The sequence below is a fragment of the Balaenoptera physalus genome (assembly GCF_965194825.1).
Source record: "Balaenoptera physalus genome assembly, chromosome: 8".
In the NCBI taxonomy this organism is placed as follows: Eukaryota; Metazoa; Chordata; class Mammalia; order Artiodactyla; family Balaenopteridae; genus Balaenoptera; species Balaenoptera physalus.
This window is the reverse complement of record NC_138887.1, coordinates 72,516,939-72,534,961: the sequence shown is the minus strand read 5'-3', so window position 1 is coordinate 72,534,961 and position 18,023 is coordinate 72,516,939. Positions and strand designations below refer to the sequence as shown.

Here is an 18,023-nt window from a genome sequence, read left to right as displayed (position 1 = left end):
ATATAGCCTTATGCTGCTACAGCAGACCCCCATTGGGATGTGGTGGGTGAGGTAGTAAGTAGTGCTGGACTCCAGTGAGGGTGAGATTGGGCCTTCAAAAGGTTCTTCTAACTAACTAGTTTCCTCATCATTAAATATTATTAATTTTAAATGTATGTTTATTTACTGCTTGAGATCCAGAACCATACTTCTTTTAATAATTAGATTTGGAAACAAGTTCTAGTATCCCAGAATAGGTAGAAAACAGTAAATACAGTAGTGTTTCCTAGAACAGAACAACCACCTTAACTCTGATATTTCCACAACCACTTCTGTTTCATAAACGGATACAGGAAGAAATGCTGACATGATTGATTAGCTGGTGTGGTGTGGCCCGATAATGGCCCCTAAAATGTGTTCATGACCTAATAAATCCCTAGAACCTGGCAAACGGAGACTTTACAGGTGTTTTTAGGTTGTGGACCTTGAGATGGACAGATTATTCTGGATTATCTGGGTGGAGCCTTAAAAGAAAGAAGGCAGAAGGGTCAGGGAGAAAGGGATTTGGCCAAAGAAAATGCAGGAAAGATGAGGCATGAGAAGAATTCAGTGCTGTCACTGGCTCTCAAGACAGAGGGGGCCAGTTCAAGGACAAGAGAGCAGTCGGTCAGACAGCCAGCAAGGAAGTGGGGACTTTGGTTCTACAACTGCATGGAACTGGAGTCCACCAACAACATGCAAAAGCCTGGACGCAGATTCTCCTCCAGACCTGCAGGTAAGAGCCAGGGCAGGGCCTGGGAGACAACTTCACTTTAGCCTGGTGAGACTTGTGTTGGACTTCAGACCTACAGAACTGAGATAATAAGTTTGTATTTTAAGCTTGCTAAACTTGTGGTAATTTGTTACTGCAGTGATAGAAAACTGACAGGTAGTATAAGACAGAAGAATGAACCACACACAGTTGGACCCTTGAACAACATGAGTTTGAACTGCACAGGTCCACTTATATGGGGATTTTTTTCAATAGATACTACAGTACTATACAATCCACGGATGCCCAACCATGCATACCAAGGGATGACTTTACGTAAAACCTATTTTTTTTGGAATATAGGTGAAACACTCTTTGACATAAAGCGTAACAGTATTTTCTTGGATCAGTCCCCCAAGGCCAAAGAAATAAAAGCAAACATAAGCAAATGGGACCGAGTTAAACTTAAAAGCTTTTGCACAGCAAATGAAACCATCGACAAAACAAAAAGGCAGCCTATGGAATGGGAGAAAATATTTGCAGATGAGGCTGCCAACAAGGGGTTAATATCCAAACTATACAAACAGCTCATACAACTCAATCATAGAAAAAAAATCCAATCAAAAAATGGACAGAAGACTTGAATAGGTATTTTCCCAAAGAAGACATAGGGATGGCCAACAGGCACATGAAAAGATGCTCAACACTGCTAATTATTAGAAAAATGCAAATCAAACCCACAATGAAGTATCACCTCAAACTGGTCAGAATGGCTGTTATCAAAAAGCCTACAATAACAAATGTTGGAGAGGATGTGGAGAAAAGGGAACCTTTGTATACTGCTGGTGGGAATGTAAATCACTGCAGCCACTATGGGAAACCGTATGGAGGTTCCTCAAAAACTAAAAATAGAACTAACGTGATCCAGCAATCCCACTATCTGGAAAAAAAAGAAACCATTAATTTGAAAAGATACATGCACCCCAATGTTCATAGCATCATTACTCACAATAGCAAAGACATGGAAGCAACCCGAGTCCCCATCAACAGATGACTGCATTAAGAAGATGTGGTGTACAGATGGAGAGATATACTATGTTCTTGGATTGGAAGAATCAATATTGTGAAAATGACTATACTACCCAAAGCAATCTACAGATTCAGTGCAATCCCTATCAAATTACCAGTGGCATTTTTTACAGAACTAGAACAAAAAAATCTTAAAATTTGTATGGAGACACAAAAGACCCCGAATAGCCAAAGCAGTCTTGAGGGAAAAAAACGGAGCTGGAGGAATCAGACTCCCTGACTTCAGACTATACTACGAAGCTACAGTAATCAAGACAATATGGTACTGGCACAACAACAGAAATACAGATCAATGGAACAGGATAGAAAGCCCAGAAATAAACCCATGCTCCTATGGTCAACTAATCTATGACAAAGGAGGCAAGGATATACACAATGGAGAAAAGACAGTCTCTTCAATAAGTGGTGCTGGGAAAACTGGACAGCCACATGTAAAAGAATAAAATTAGAACACTCCCTAACACCATACACAAAAAGAAACTCAAAATGGATTAGAGACCTAAATGTAAGACCAGACACTGTAAAACTCTTAGAGGAAAACATAGGAAGAACACTCTTTGACATAAATCACAGCAAGATCTATTTTGATCCACCTCCTAGAGTAATGGAAATAAAACCAAAAATAAACAAATGGGACCTAATGAAACTTCAAAGCTTTTGCAAAGCAAAGGAAACCATAAACAAGATGGAAAGACAGTCCTCAGAATGGGAGAAAATATTTGCAAACAAAGCAACGGACAAAGGATTAATCTCCAAAATATATAAACAGCTCATGCAGCTCAATATTAAAAAAACAAACAACCCAATCCAAAAATGGGCAGAAGACCTAAATAGACATTTCTCCAAAGAAGACATACAGATGGCCACGAAGCACATGAAAAGATGCTCAACATCCTAATTATTAGAGAAATGCAAATCAAAACTACAACGAGGTAGGATGAGGTGCCTCACACCAGGGAGAATGGCCATCATCCGAAAATCTACAGACAACAAATGCTGGAGAGGGTGTGGAGAAAAGGAACCCTCTTGCATTGTTGGTGGGAATGTAAATTGATACAGCCACTATGGAGAACAGTATGGAGGTTCCTTAAAAACTAAAAATAGAATTACCATATGACCCAGCAATCCCACTACTGGGCATATACCCAGAGAAAACCATAACTCAAAAAGACACGTGCACCCCAATGTTCATTGCAGCACTATTTACAATAGCCAGGTCATGAAAGCCACCTAAATGCCCATCGACAGACGAGTGGATAAAGAAGATGTGGCACATATATACAATGGAATATTACTCAGCCATAAAAGGAATGAAATTGGGCCACTTGTAGAGACGTGGATGGATCTAGAGACTGTCATACAGAGTGAAGTAAGTCAGAAAGAGAAAAACAAATATCGTATATTAACACATATATGTGGAACCTAGAAAAAGGGTACAGATGAACCGGTTTGCAGAGACACAGATGTAGAGAACAAACATATGGACACCAAGGAGGGAAAGCAGCGGGGGGTGGTGGTGGTGGTGTGATGAATTGGGAGGTTGGGATTGACATGTATACGCTGATGTGTATAAAATAGATAACTAATAAGAACCTGCTGTATAAAAAAAATAAATAAAATTCAAAAATTCAAAAAAAAAGATGTGTGTATATATATATATATATATATATATATATATATATAAAAAGGAGTATTACTCAGCTATAAAAAAGAATGAAATACTGCCATTTGCAACAATGTGGATGGACCTAGAGAGTATTATGCCTAGTGAAATAAAGACAAATGCTATATGGTATCACTTACATGTGGAATCTAAAAAATAATACCAATGAATGTATATACAAAACAGAAACAGGCTCACAGACATAGAAAACAAACTTGTGGTTACTAAAAGGGAGACGGGATGGGGGAGGGACAAATTAGGGATATGAGATTAACAGATAGAAACTACTATATGTAAAATAGATAAGCAGTGAGGATTTACTGTATGGCGTAGTGAATTATACCCATTATCTTGTAATAACCTATAATGGAATATAATTTGTAAAAATACAGAATCACTATGCTGTACACTTGAAACTAACAATATGGTAAAGCAGCTATACTTCAATTAAAAGACTAATGCTTTCAGAAATACCAGAAATACACTAGACTAGCAATTTCTGAAGTATGAGGTATAGAAACCTGGAAACTAGCTTGGGAAAGAGTTGCCAAAGTACCTTTTCTGGAAACAGGCTTCCTGCACTCACCCACATTCACGCCTCCATCCCTTGGCCAGTCTGGTGGGTCCACCTCCCTTTCTCACCGCAGGCTTCAGGGCTGAGCTGTGTGCCACAGCAGGCATTGTCTTTCCCACCAGGGTTTCTCTTTCTTGGCTAGCTGGGAAATGGTCCTAGTATTCCATGCCATCTAAGCTTAGAGGTCTTTTCTTGATCCTGTATTTTAACCTTCCCTGTCTCTGGAAATCTTTCCTTGAGGAAGTCGTCTTTGAAAGCCACGGAATCTTTGGGCTGAGATAGATGAAACAATAATTAGGATTTCCTTGTGAAAAAAGGGAGGCAGGTGAAAAATTGATCTATTTTGGTGGGGAAATCCAAAATAACATTAGAGGCTTTTAACAAAGACTATTAGCATTTAAAAGAAATTGGTGAAGCTAATCTGATACTCTCTGTATTTTATTATCTCCAAGCCTTAGTTCTACCTATAAATGAAACACTACATTTTCCCAATATTAAATATTTATTTCTTTACGTATACAAAAATATTTTACCAGGAGTATGCAATCTCACAGATTGGACATTTCAGTAACTTTCATTTTGGACAACATATGGAAATATGTGAAAAAAAATTACAGGGACAGTTTCTGAGAAATCAATACTTAATTGTACTGCAGGAAAATTTTATTTATACAAGGACAGCAATAATGTTTCTTTTATACAGGAACTAGTAATACAGTTACTTGGAAAGCAGTAGCAATTAATTTTATTTTTAAACTTTTTCACCAGAAACTTACTTTGGCAGCTTGTTCAGCTTTGATTTTTTGGTTGCTAACAAGCATTTTGCCCTCCATTAAAAAACAAACAAAAACAAAAAAGGTCTCTTCTACAATCATTTCAAAGACCGGAGGTTAAAAGGAGCATGCATATGTGTTCAAAATAAATATATACCAAGAGAGATGGAAAAAAAAGTCCCCCAAAGTCTTCACATCAAATTCTCATCATGGGCTCTAACAGAGCTAACATAACGTGGAAATTATACCAGCTGCTGAACCCCAGTGCTCATTCTTCTATAGCAAAATCCAAGACACCACTTTCTTAAAAATCAATGTTACTGAAAAAACAGCAGTCAGCAGCTGTTTTTTAAAGTGGACACACAGCCAAAGGAAATATGTATCTTGTATTTCAGTTACAGATGGAGATCAGCTATTCCTCAAATCAGGTTTTACTGAAAAGACTAAGGCATCTCTCAGTTGGACCATGTTTACCAGAACAAGGTTTATGTCTCCAAAGTAAGGTTACTCATACCACTGCCTGCCTCTCCTATTTACGAGTAAGATGAGAACCACACATTTTAACTGGTAATGACTTCCGGGTTAGTAATACATAGCAGAGGAGTTTCCCTCTTCCTCCAAGCTCCCAGGCCACCTGGACTGATGTGAGGAAGGTCAAATTTCAGGCATGGCTTGTCATATTTGTATGTTTCTACCCCTGGCATGCTGTTGCTGAAGTGCAGTAAAGACATCTATCTCCAACTTTTAAAATAAGACCTTTTGGCTTCTACTCTGTGGTTGTGACAATACCTGTTCAATGGGACTCAAGACAAGTTTGCAAGCATTGAGGAATTTAATCTGTCAAGTTGTAAGTGGCATTTACATTACCTGTAGATGTGTTCATTCAGTTTGTGCCGGAGATTAGAAAACAGTAAAAGCTGGTAGGGAAAAAAAAAAATTGTCACTTCTGACCGACTTTGGCACGTGGAGGCAAGTCAGATTTATCATAGCACTACAGTATCAGCCGATGGCCCTGAAGCAATTAGAGAACACTCCTAAAATGCATTCATGTTGGATTCAAGGTCCCCTAACTGGACCTAACTGAATGGGTTTCCCCTTTTAAAGAAACAGATGCCTTTTAAACTTACACTAAACAAGGGGGCTGCAGTGATAAACTTCAGGCATAAGGTAGGGCAGCTTTAAGGGGCAAACATCAGAGTGTCTTTGGATGCTTAAGTTGTGGATTGCCTACTTTGACTTGTTTGACTTGTGAGTGGTCAAGGTCGGAAGGATTTGTTTGACTTGTGAGTGGTCAAGGTCGCAAGGATTTGCTAAAGGTTTGGACTTAGAGTAGGATTCTGAACTCAAGACCTCCTGACCAGGACCACTAAGAGAGCAGAACACATCCTCTTCCAGGCTGGAACTATCAATGCATCCTCAGAGCTGTTTTAAAACTGAAGGTAGAATTTCTGAATGGTGTGCACCAATCACTATGTTACCTCCAAAAGAGGTACATTTTAAAAGAACTAAAAGATAAGCAACCTCAGGGTGAGTGAATAAACAGATCAAGTAGCTTAATAAGGATTTTCCAATTTAGCATTTACCACATCAGAGTTATAAATTACTTCTTGTAATTTAAGGTGAAGACAAATATTAAGTTAGCCTTATTTAACAAGTGTAATGTTAAAACTAAAGGGAGATATAAATTTTATCAAAGGCCACATGGTCAGGAGTCAGAATTAGGATCTCAGCCAGTAGAAGTACACCAGCTCTATTTTTATCAAAAGAGAGACTATTTTAAAGAAAGCAGTACAGTGTATTGCAGAAGTAGTGCAAACCATGCTTTTAAATTCTTACCTTAGAAATGAGATATCATCATTCCTTCACTTTCTAGTGTTTTTAAGGACTCATTTTTGATTCTGTGCATTAAATCATTCCAGGAACACACAAAGTAACATGATAAATTATGGGAAATATTAAAAATGAATAAAACTTGAAGCTAACAAAAATGCAGTTAAAAAATAATCTTACCTTAAAAAAATTACATAATTGTCATCTTCTGCAGATACACAACGTATACGTAAAAACTCATGAATTATTAGTCGACTGTATTCTTAAAAGTTTGTGAATAATATTAACTTGTACTATATACAATAACCCTATTATTTAAAATTCTGAATTTCTCCCAAGAACTCCAAATCCATTACAGATGTTGTTACATGAATTCTCACAACAAATCCAATGAAACAAGAGGAGGGCAGGTACCATAATCTCTAAGCCTGAACCATATCACAAACTCATTTGAAGGTTTAAATAAGTATTTCCTAAGAGGCTTCCATCTAGGACTCTATCCTTCTTCCCTAAGGAAACTAAGTTATAATAATTTTCTGAGCTTAATTCCAAATATATTTTTCAGAAAGGGGATTAGTATCTGCCTCAAGGTAAAACCAGAACCTATGAAAACAATGTGAAAAAAGTTTCATAATGTCTAAGAATTGGGAGTAATTAAAAATGTAAGAGCACTAGTTATAATTACATGGGTGAACAGATTTAATTTTACTATTCATGTATCTTGGGAGAATTTTACATATTATACACATAGCTGTGTGTGTGTGTGTGTGTGTGTGTGTGTGTGTGTGTGTGTGTGTGTGTGTGTGTATGTGTGTGTATATATATATATATATATATATATATATAAAATATATATATATTATATATGGTGACTCAAACATTTAAAGAATGACCTGGTATCTATATACATAAAACTTCAGGATTGGTTTTTCCATTTTTAGTATAAAGATTCATTACTATAAAATTATTGGCTCCCTAGCCTGTGATTTCTGGAAAACGGGGTGTTGTTTCAGAAGCCGTGTAAGTACAATGTTAAGTAGATCATTATTTTGACCAATTTGCAAAACTTTTATGTTCAGTGTTTACAAATTTAAAATACTTGTACCTAACTCCATGGCTATCTATCATAAAAATCAACCCCAATTAACTGGATCATGACACTTACTGTTATCCATTAAAATAAGTACAAATTTAAATGAATCTTTAAAGCAACAATCATCCTCTACTGTCATTGGGATATTACGGTCAAAGCAGTTAGTATCTGGCCAGTCTATAATGCTACACTAACATATTTTATTGCTAATTTGCATTATTTTCTAAATTTGTGTTAATATCCAATTTGCTCTTTTAAAGAAAACTTGTCCTTATAAGCTATTACATTAAATTTACTAGATTCTAGAATCTAGGGTTCAGGCTACTATTGCTGTACTGGGTTTATGATACGATTTCTACTTTAGAAAGCTATCTTCAGCAATGGTATGGTTAGACTTGGCAAAAGTAAACAAAGTTCTGATGTACTGGATAGTACTTTATTTGATACTATCCAAATATCAAACAGAAATTGAGACTGCATAATCGAGGCATGGCTGTAATAAAAGTAAAATTCTACTTGAGTGCATCACATATATTCTACTACTTAACGGTTAAATGATTTATCCAGGGACATCAACTCTGTGGATATGGGGTATTTGTATATTTAAAAATAAAAAATATATATAATATTTAGCTGTATATAAATAGTCATGCCCTGAATGCTGAATGTGGTACTCACCTGTCCACAAGGAATCCTCAGGTGCATTAGTGTACTGGCACATTGTTTCCCAAAAGCATATGCACGTGCATGTATATTTTAACTATTACCAATTGTTCAACATCACTTTAAACTATTTTCTCTTTAGTAAAGCTAATTATCTTAGACCTTTCCTACAAGAGAAGCTCACATTTCGTTGATCACAACTATACTCTCATTGCCTCGGGAGAATCCCAGGGCCTCTGGGACTCCTTGCCCCAGCAGAGCTCTGCTGGTTCCTGCAGACCCAGATGGGACTTGAGTTTCAAGTTCAGCGACTCTTTACTGAGATAAACGACCTTTTCTAAATTTATTCTCTTCATCTCTGGCGTCTAGACTGAAATGAAATCAACTGCACTGTTCCATTTTATATTAGGAGGAATCTCATATTAACTAAGTAGTTAGTCATGAATACCATTTATAATAGAAATAATTCCTTTAAGTGTAGACTGTTTTCTAAATAATGTGCATTTTATACCATATGATAAGGCTTAAGATATATATGATGTAAAAATCATCTCTGTTGTGTCAGATGGGTAAAATATTTTGTGTATAAACTTCTTGAGCTGCTACCATGATTCCAAAGAGGCTCCACGCAGCAGCATGAAGGCACACCGCAGAAGACAGCACACTTCCTGAGAACGTGGAAATAAAATTTCTCTTAAAGCTTACAGTGTGTTGAGACACTAAGTCATGGGACATCATCTCGACACTGTGCTTTGATTCATGTTGCTTTGAGAAGCCAAGAATTTGATGTAAATATATGTGGTTTAAAAGTTACCAAAGTTATTAAAAGGGTGTGATCCATTCTGCCACCAATTTCCTATCCTAGGACAAAGAACATGAATTTGTGTTCTGGATATGAAATGCTGGATTAAAAAAAACACCTGTGGATTTCCAATCTTAACCATATAGCAACTTGGGTGTTTGGTCTCATTGTGAAGAACAGTGTGTGCACGCTGCTTAATGCCATGTATTTTCTCTTCCCTCTGAGTCCTCCCGGCTGCATTCCGTGTGACAGCTTTGGTGAGGGGAAAACAAATTCAGCAGCCAGGTGTCTGGTGCCTAGCACCAGACAAAGATGACCACCAGTATTTAAGCACCTCACCCTTTAAGTGTGAATACTGTTTATGTGAAAAGCTAGCAGCAATATAAAATATGGCTAACTTAGTTTAATGATGACCTGCATCTCTGAATATGTTTTAGGAAGAATTTATACCATCTAAGAATCCTAGAAGAATATACTAACTGAGATTAATTTTGGAAATTTGTATATGTTAATGCATCTAAAGATGGAGAACTGTTTTCCTAATCATTAAACAAAAAAGTACATTTCCTAACAGAAATGTAAAAAATATATATAATACATTATTTAATATATATTATATAATACATACAATGTACATATTATATAATGTATATATTGTATTGAGATAAAACAGCTGACAATTATTTCCAAATTTCATAAACTGTTCAATGGATTTGCTTCACAACATAACAAACCGAAAAAATACCCTAATGATCACATCACACTTCAAAAGCACACTGATTGTTCACAACACCCCCCAACTGCAAACTTGGAGGCATTTTTCAGCGTCACAGAAATTTTCAGAGGCGTGATACATTTGCTGACCATATCCTAATAAAAAAACTGTATAAAGCAATACGTTCATTTTTGTCAGTTAAACTTTTACATGTACAAATAAATCAACTTTCAGAGTCATTTTGCTGTAAGGTTTTGCAGGATAAGGCACTCTCTCAGCCGGCACGGCCTTGCTTGCTGTGTACACGTTAACGAAGCATCAGCCCGTCACTGCGATAAATGAGAGTGCAAAGTATTGCTCTTCATTTTTTCACAAGAGAGAGAATGAAGGGAAAAAACTAATATAGCTGCGTAAATTAAAGTGGATAGCCATACATCTCTGTAATAATGAAACTATGTAGCATTGAGCAGACTTCTGATGTCAGTATTGGATGGTAGTAGACTAGCTGTAGCACTGACATTAAAATTCTGCTTCTGTAAGAAACTATACATATTAGGAAAGAAGGACAATAAACCATTATTTTCTAATAAGAGTAGCTGACCCTTCACTAAATACTGAACTAAATGACAGCTTTACAAAACTATTTCAAGTATTCATTATCACAGTGAAAATGTGAGACCAATGTTAGAGTGAATGATTTGAAAATTCCTTTGATGAAAAAGGCAAGGGTACTAAATCAAAACATGTACAAAATGCTTCAACGCATTTCTTTATGTGATATGAATAGAAAGATTATCCATAAAAAGTTAGAAAAATTAAGATAAATTATATATTAGTACACCTTCCCAACCACATTTTCTATAAAAATCCAGAGTAGTGTACTGGTACTTCAATCTACACAATAAAAATGCCTGGACTTGGCAGATATCTTCTATCTGTGCATGTATTTTCTCAGTAGAAGGTTTATTTGTTGCAGTCACTTTTTGAAAGTTTTATTTTAATTGTGGACCTTACTGAATCATCAGTAAACCCAGCTGATTGGGACCCACTGTGGCTCCAGTCTCAGTTTCTCTATGGCAGTTTGCAGTTTCTCAAAGGCTTTGTCTAGATTGTCATTTACAATGACCAGATCAAAATAGTGGTTGTATGCTCTCTGAATCCGTGCACTTTCATCCACTGTTTTCTTCAAGTCAGAGTCCTGTCAAAGAGTTTTAAAAGGAAAAGTTTACATCATGTATATTTAATTGCTCAAAACCAACTCAAAGTGAAATAAGTAGGTTGGATATTTGTTTGTTGTGATTCTGATACTAATCCTCAAAATCTAATCTATATAGATTGTTAAAAAAGACATTACCATCTGTTCCTATCCTAGTCTTTCCAGCTGGCACTCGTGTTTGAATTTATGAGTATTCTGTGTCTTCTGTTTCACTGATACTAAGGTAAGATTCCTGATTAAAAGACTGCTGACAATATCTTGGGGTGAAATCCAAAGTAATAAAAGAATTCTTGTAGGTGACTGGTCTCTAGCCCAACTGCATCACCCTTTTCAAAATATTTTTATCGTATGGATTCTGTAACTCATGGAACCCAATCTGCAGCGGCTGTTAAGCTCAAAGCCAAATTTGCTGCCTTTCTGTAAGAAAAAGAATCTCAGTAATGTATTTTGAAGGCTGCCTGTCCATGCTCCCCACCCCCAACAACACACACACACTTTTATCTATTTTTTTAGCTAGTACTGTTTATATTTCATAAACTATTTCTAGTCATTTTGGAACAATGTGGGGGAATAAATAAGTAATAGGTTCTGCATGAGCAAGTAAAGCTTTTCATTAAATTGCAAGTGTTTTGAAATTTCATAATGCTTCTACATGTTCTTCAAATACTTACTGAGTTCCTATTAAAGCGTCTACTATGTTTCATAATTTGTGGATATAAAAATGAATAAGATGGGCTTCCCTGGTGGCGCAGTGGTTGAGAGTCTGCCTGCCGATGCAGGGGACACGGGTTCGAGCCCTGGTCTGGGAAGATCCCACATGCCGCGGAGCAACTAGGCCCGTGAGCCACAACTACTGAGCCTGCGCGTCTGGAGCCTGTGCTCCACAACAAGAGAGGCCGCGATAGTGAGAGGCCCGCGCACCGCGATGAAGAGTGGCCCCCACTTGCCGCAACAAGAGAAAGCCCTCGCACAGAAACGAAGACCCAATGCAGCCATAAATAAATAAATAAATAAAAATTAAAAAAAAAAAAAAAAAAAATGAATAAGAGAGAATGGGCTCCTACCCTCCAGTGGAGGAGACAAATAAAGGGCAAATAAACAAAAAACTGCAAGCTGTAATAACCAGGAACAAAGAACTTTAAGAGATCTACTTTAGATAGAGTGCTTACAAAGACTCTACGAATGAATAAATGATATTTAAACTGAGTAAATGACATTTAAACTGAGAACTATAGTGAGAGAAAGACCATTCCAGGCAGAGGAAATAGCAATGTGAAGTTCAGGAGGAAAATGGCCCTGATGTGTTTCAGATACTGAAAGACCAAGATGGATGGAGGCTTAGGGAGGGTGGGTAATAAGTTGAGATAGCCCAGGCTAGGTCATGGAGGACCTAGATGCAATGGAAAGACATCTCTGGATTATGATGGTGGCAGAGGAGATGGAAATGACACCAGACTAGAAATATATTTTGGTGATAAAATCATCAGGATTAACTGATGGGCTGGATATGAAAAGTGAGGAATATGAATGAATCAAAAATAGCTCGAGTTTCTAGCTTGAATAAATGGGTGGTTGCAGAAGATGCAGAGTTGAGGGGGGTGGGAGTGTGAAAAACACGATATTGGTGAGGGGAAACAAAACATTCTACTTTGTTTGTACATGTTACGTTTAAGATGTCTGTGAGACATCCAAGTGCAGATGTAACGTTAAGTAGGTAATGGTTATATAGGTTGGAGCTCTGAGGTCTGGGTTATCTATATATAAATTAGGAATCATCAGCATAACAATGATATGTAAGTTAATGGATTTGGTGAAAACACCTAAAGGAAAGTATATAGAGAGAAATGGGTTCCCAAGTAAGCCTGAGGGATACTAGTACTATAGTTAATATTTTCACTAAGATTTCGAAATCAATTTGAAACAACTAAAATATCTTTTATTATAGATGTATAAACAGGCCACAATTCAACTTGTAAACAAATCTTACCTAGTACAGTCATTAGAAACTTGTCTTGTTAAAAAAAAAAAAAAAAGTTCTTTTTTGACAGTAACAATCCTGTAACAATCATGGAGTATACCATATAGATGGAAAAATGAATTAAAAAATCTCTATGTATGGCTCTAGAATGATCTCCAGAATATATTAGTAAGTGAAAAACGCAGGCAGACTATTGTATGTAATAAGCTACCTTTTATGTAAGAAATGGGGGAGGGAGGATACACATACATACTTGCTTATATTAAAAAAATATTGTAAAAATGACTACCTATGTGGGTAGGAGGTAATAGAGTAGAGAGGATAGGGAAAAGCTAGATTTTTGTTTGTTTGTTTTTAAGATTTACTTTGGAACTATGAAAATGTATAGAATTATATTACAACAAAATCAAATTCAAATTAAAAAAAAGAGCAATACCTAAAAAGCAAAAGCAAAATGAAACAAATCTGTGTTTCAAGTTGATGCCTTAACCACAGAAAAGAATTATTTTAGCGACTTTAAAATAAAATAATTTAATACTCAAGGGATATAGCATAAGAACAATTTTTTAAAAAAAGTTTAAGTCTGAAACTTAAAACTTTTCAATAATCATATTGTTAATATTGTTACTCAGAAATTATATATATATAGTATGTGCTTAGTTTATACATGTAAAGTCAGAAATTATGTTAATGTCATCAGCAACCAAGACTTTCAGCATAGGAGGAAAAATAGATAAACATAGTCCAAGAAGTTAAGTAAAAATGTAAAATGTGAGTTGGAACTATCAAACTGAATTAATGATGTATATTTTCCAAAAGGGGAAAATATATTTCCTTCATCTGGCCACTGAGAAGACCTAGAAACAATGACAAACTAAGTTGAATGCACACCTTTAGCATCTATATTATCTCTAAATACCATTTCCCACTAAAAGGAACCAGGGCTTTTGGAAGGCTGGTTCCAGATCTGGGCCGAGAAATGTGTAAGGATAACCTGGAGCAGCTCGTCATACCAGGAAGCACATCAAAGTTTATGGGGTTGTGTTAAAAAGACTCAGAAAACAAGATGAATAGGCTCCTCTTAGCTGAAGACAGGACAATTTAAACATCAGAGAGTAATAGTTGACCTAAGTACACAGAGAGAGAGTATTCCAAGTGACTTTAAAACATAGCGATTTGATTTGACTGTATATACTTAGTGGGATAAACCCTAAGGATAAAGGAGAAAGAGACAGTTCACAGTAATCATACCTGGTAGTATTTGTACACTTATTTTCAGACTGTTGTGTGTGTACTGTGAGATAAATCAAATGAGCAATTATGTGCTATATTCTAACAGTCCCAGTGTTTTTGAGAACTGGGATACTCAGCCTAGGAGAATGGAGTTATATATATGAAAGAAGTTAAATAAAACCCTGTAATCCTGAATTTGATTGGGAAGTATCAATATATATTCATGATATAGTTTCCTTCAAACATACAAACAGAAAAGCATATAACCAAACTAGTTCTGTCTGCTTAAAAGGTGCATTTAGCTAGAAACAATGAGCAATCTTGTGACAACGTGCACCCCTAGTATTACGGTCCTAAAATACCATTTACTCTAAAAGGAACCAGAGCTTCTTGGAGAAGTAACTGATTCCTGGCCTGGAATAGAAAATGTACAAGATGAGCCTAGAGCATTTGTCATGTAGCAAGGAAGCTATCTGAGACGATTAGGCTCATGAAATAGGTCTCAAGGGCCAACTTAAATAAGACCCTGTTGGTCAAAGATGGGGCGATTTGAGCATCAATAAGAATAATAATTGCAAAAGAGTAAAACACATCAAGTAAGTTTAAATCCATGTGCTCATGATGAAACTAAAAAATACACAAACCTTATTTGGTCACCTGTCGCCTCTGGAGACTGTTATGGAACAAACCCATTATTCTGAAAACTGACCCTTAAAGGGTAAGTATCAAGCATTATGTTCTGACTTTCCTATATATACTCTACTTCAGAGTCATCAACTAGTTGATAAGGAAAAGTTATTTAGAAGAATTCTAGTTTATAAATGCAGAACAAATCACAAACTTGGAATACCACCACTTCACAATTCCTAAAAAATTAACTAAGCCAGGCAAAGATCAATAAAAATTGCTAAATTCATTAGGTTAAGAGCTACTGAGAACTTTACAGATCAGGTCCCATTTTTTCTATGACCCAGTTTTTTTAAACAACTAAGTTAGAAGGTTAAAAGAGAGGGGAGGGAGGCAGTGAAGACTTACAGATTAAAACAGTCTAAAGGGAGAGGTCTGCTTCCAGCTAATAAGCAATAACAGATATCAGACTAACACTCCTGCCTGACAACTAAGACAGACCAAATGTATGGAACAACACTTTTTAAGACACTGTACATCAGGTAATGGAAGACAGGGATTCCAGAGAGACAGGAAACAAATGAGGTGAGCCCTATGATTACCCCAGGTTACTGGCTTGAAAGAGTTTCCAGGCTGTAACACAGTGAGGTGGAGCCCAGGAGGACACTACTGGATTCTAAGTTGGGACAGAGCTGAGAGCCCAGGGAGAACAAGGTGGCAGGAGTTTGCAGGACAGAATACTGGCTAGAATAGCAGTATGGAGAGAGAACTCTGAAGATTTGCAAAGGTCCCCCTCCAGCATTCAGCTGAATACCAATCTGTGCACGTTACCACTACCCAGGGTCGCCAAAGAACCACCAGAAAGGATGAGAGGTATTCTTTCTGAGCCAGGAATAGTACCCATGCCCACCAGGCAGAACAGAAAACCTCATGTCACATGGGCCATCTGGGAGAGTGCTCAAATGGGTCTTGCCTCAGTACTAAAGAATAACTGCCCCTAGAATGAGAACTTCTCTGGTTCTACCTAACAAATTTTTTAAGCAAGATCTGAAAGGAACAAACTGTTTCCACATAACTGCATCCCAGGACAAAGCTCACTATGTCTGGCATCCAATAAAAAATTACCAGGATTGCAAAGAAGCAAGAAAATAAGACCCATAATGAGGAGCAAAGTCATTCAGTCAAAACCAATCCAGAAGTGATGGAAATGTTAGAATTCGTAGACAGTGATATAAAAACATTGATAACTATATTTCAGATATTCATAAAGTTCAGTAGAGACATGGAGCAACCTGAAAAAGAACAAAGAGGATTAAAACCACCTGATCTCAAGGCTTATCACCTATAGTGTGGAAGAGGTAGAAGAACGAGGGAGGGACTCTGAAGGGGCACAAGGAAACTTACGAAGATGAGGGACACGCCTGTTATCTTGACTGCAATAGCTTCATGGGTGTATACATATGCCCAAGCTTATCAAGTTGTATACTTTCAACATGTACAGTTTATTGTATATCAATTATACCTCAAGCTGGGGGAAAAAAAGAGATTTAGAAGACATCAGGTAAATGCAACATGTTAATCTTGCTTGGATCCTGATTTGAACAAACTGTCAAAAAAAAAATGATAAATACTGAGGAAATTCAAATACAGACTGTATATTGATGATATTGAGAAGAAGTTGCTCTTCCTAATGTTTGATGTGCTAATGGTATTATGGTTATGTCCAAAAAGTCTATCTTTTAGAGATAAATACTAAAGTACTTATGGTTGATATGATATCAAAGATTTGCTTCAAAATAATTCATGGTAAGGGAGGAAGTGAAGAGAGGTCTAAATGAAACAAAAATGGCCATGTGTTATTGAAGCTAAGTGATGGGTACTTGGGAGTTCATTTCTTCCCTCTTTTGTACATATTTAAAATTTTCTATAACATGAGAAAAGAGAGGAAGAACAAGAGAAAAAGACATGTAACAACTAAAAGTCAGAACACCTAAGTCTACCAATAGTAAACCTTATGATGAACATACTTGTTATTGGTCTTGGGGACCAGTTTCCACATTAGTAAAATGAGGGAGTTAGATTAATATGCACTTTTTAACATTGGTCCATTTCATTTACATAGGGGGAGTAAACTTTTGTTTTAAAATAGAGTGAACAATGGTTTCTAAGTAAAAGCAATACTGTTCCAAATCCTAACTACATCTAGGGAACAAATTTTTATTCTCTAATACCTTATACAGTGTGTTTATTTCATAAATATGGATAGAATTAAACATGCCCAAAAGAAAAAGGAAAAGTTTTAGGAGGAAAATAGTATTGTTAGCCTGAAAAGAACTGCTTACCGTCAGAAGCTTGGTAGTGATACCAGCATCCACTACAGCCTTGTGCATGGCACGTAACGTCTCTAGTTCAGGAGCAGCAATAAACACAACATAGGGCATGAACTCGGATGTCCTCAGCACTTTCAGAGCCTGTGTAGAAGAACAATTACAAACCAATTTATACAGGATTAGAATTTGAATTATGTTACCCTTTAGTTTATACTAAATAATCAAAGTCCATCTGCCCTCTTCCTCAAGATAAAGGACATAATTTAATACTTGCTATCTGCCCCCCCTCCCTTCTATCCTTTTGATTCCATACAGTACTTTCCTAAAATGGTGATCCATTAAATTTTGTTCTGACCTCAATCTCACTACTTTTTGGTACCCTTGAACAAAGGAAAGTATTAAACTTAATGATCCCCAAATCATCAAGAATGATGTGAATGCTTTCCATGTTAATTGTAGAAGTCTGTTAATATTGAAAAAGCAGAAATAATTTCAGTGTCCATTAACTGGAGAGTGGTTATATAAATAAATATATATCTGCACTATGAAATACCATGCAGCAATTACAAAGAACAAAAAAAGCTCTACAGTACCTAACATGAAAAGATCTTCAAGAAATACTGTTTAATGAAAAAAGGTTAAAGAATCTGTATAGAATTTTTCCATTTATATATAAGAGAAACAACCACAAAAATAGAAAACCCATT

At 36.4% G+C, this 18,023-nt stretch overlaps 2 protein-coding genes across 8 annotated transcripts in view; one reads left to right on the top strand and one right to left on the bottom strand.

The window, feature by feature from the left end:
- GSDME (gasdermin E) overlaps positions 1-11,873 on the top strand; it is a 96,587-nt gene extending 84,714 nt beyond the window's left edge. The window contains exon 11 of the mRNA XM_082471961.1: positions 11,305-11,873. The gene's annotated coding sequence lies outside the window, so the exon portion shown is untranslated. The remainder of the gene's footprint in view (positions 1-11,304) is intronic.
- Positions 6,564-18,023, bottom strand: part of PALS2 (protein associated with LIN7 2, MAGUK p55 family member) — a 111,172-nt gene continuing 99,712 nt past the window's right edge. For all 7 annotated transcript variants that reach the window (XM_082471911.1, XM_082471913.1, XM_082471915.1 and 4 more), the window contains 2 exons: positions 17,329-17,457; positions 6,564-11,130 (listed from right to left, as the gene is read on the bottom strand). In XM_082471911.1, the coding sequence (XP_082328037.1) occupies positions 10,954-11,130; positions 17,329-17,457 (306 nt within the window). In that variant the 3' untranslated portion in view covers positions 6,564-10,953. The remainder of the gene's footprint in view (positions 11,131-17,328; positions 17,458-18,023) is intronic.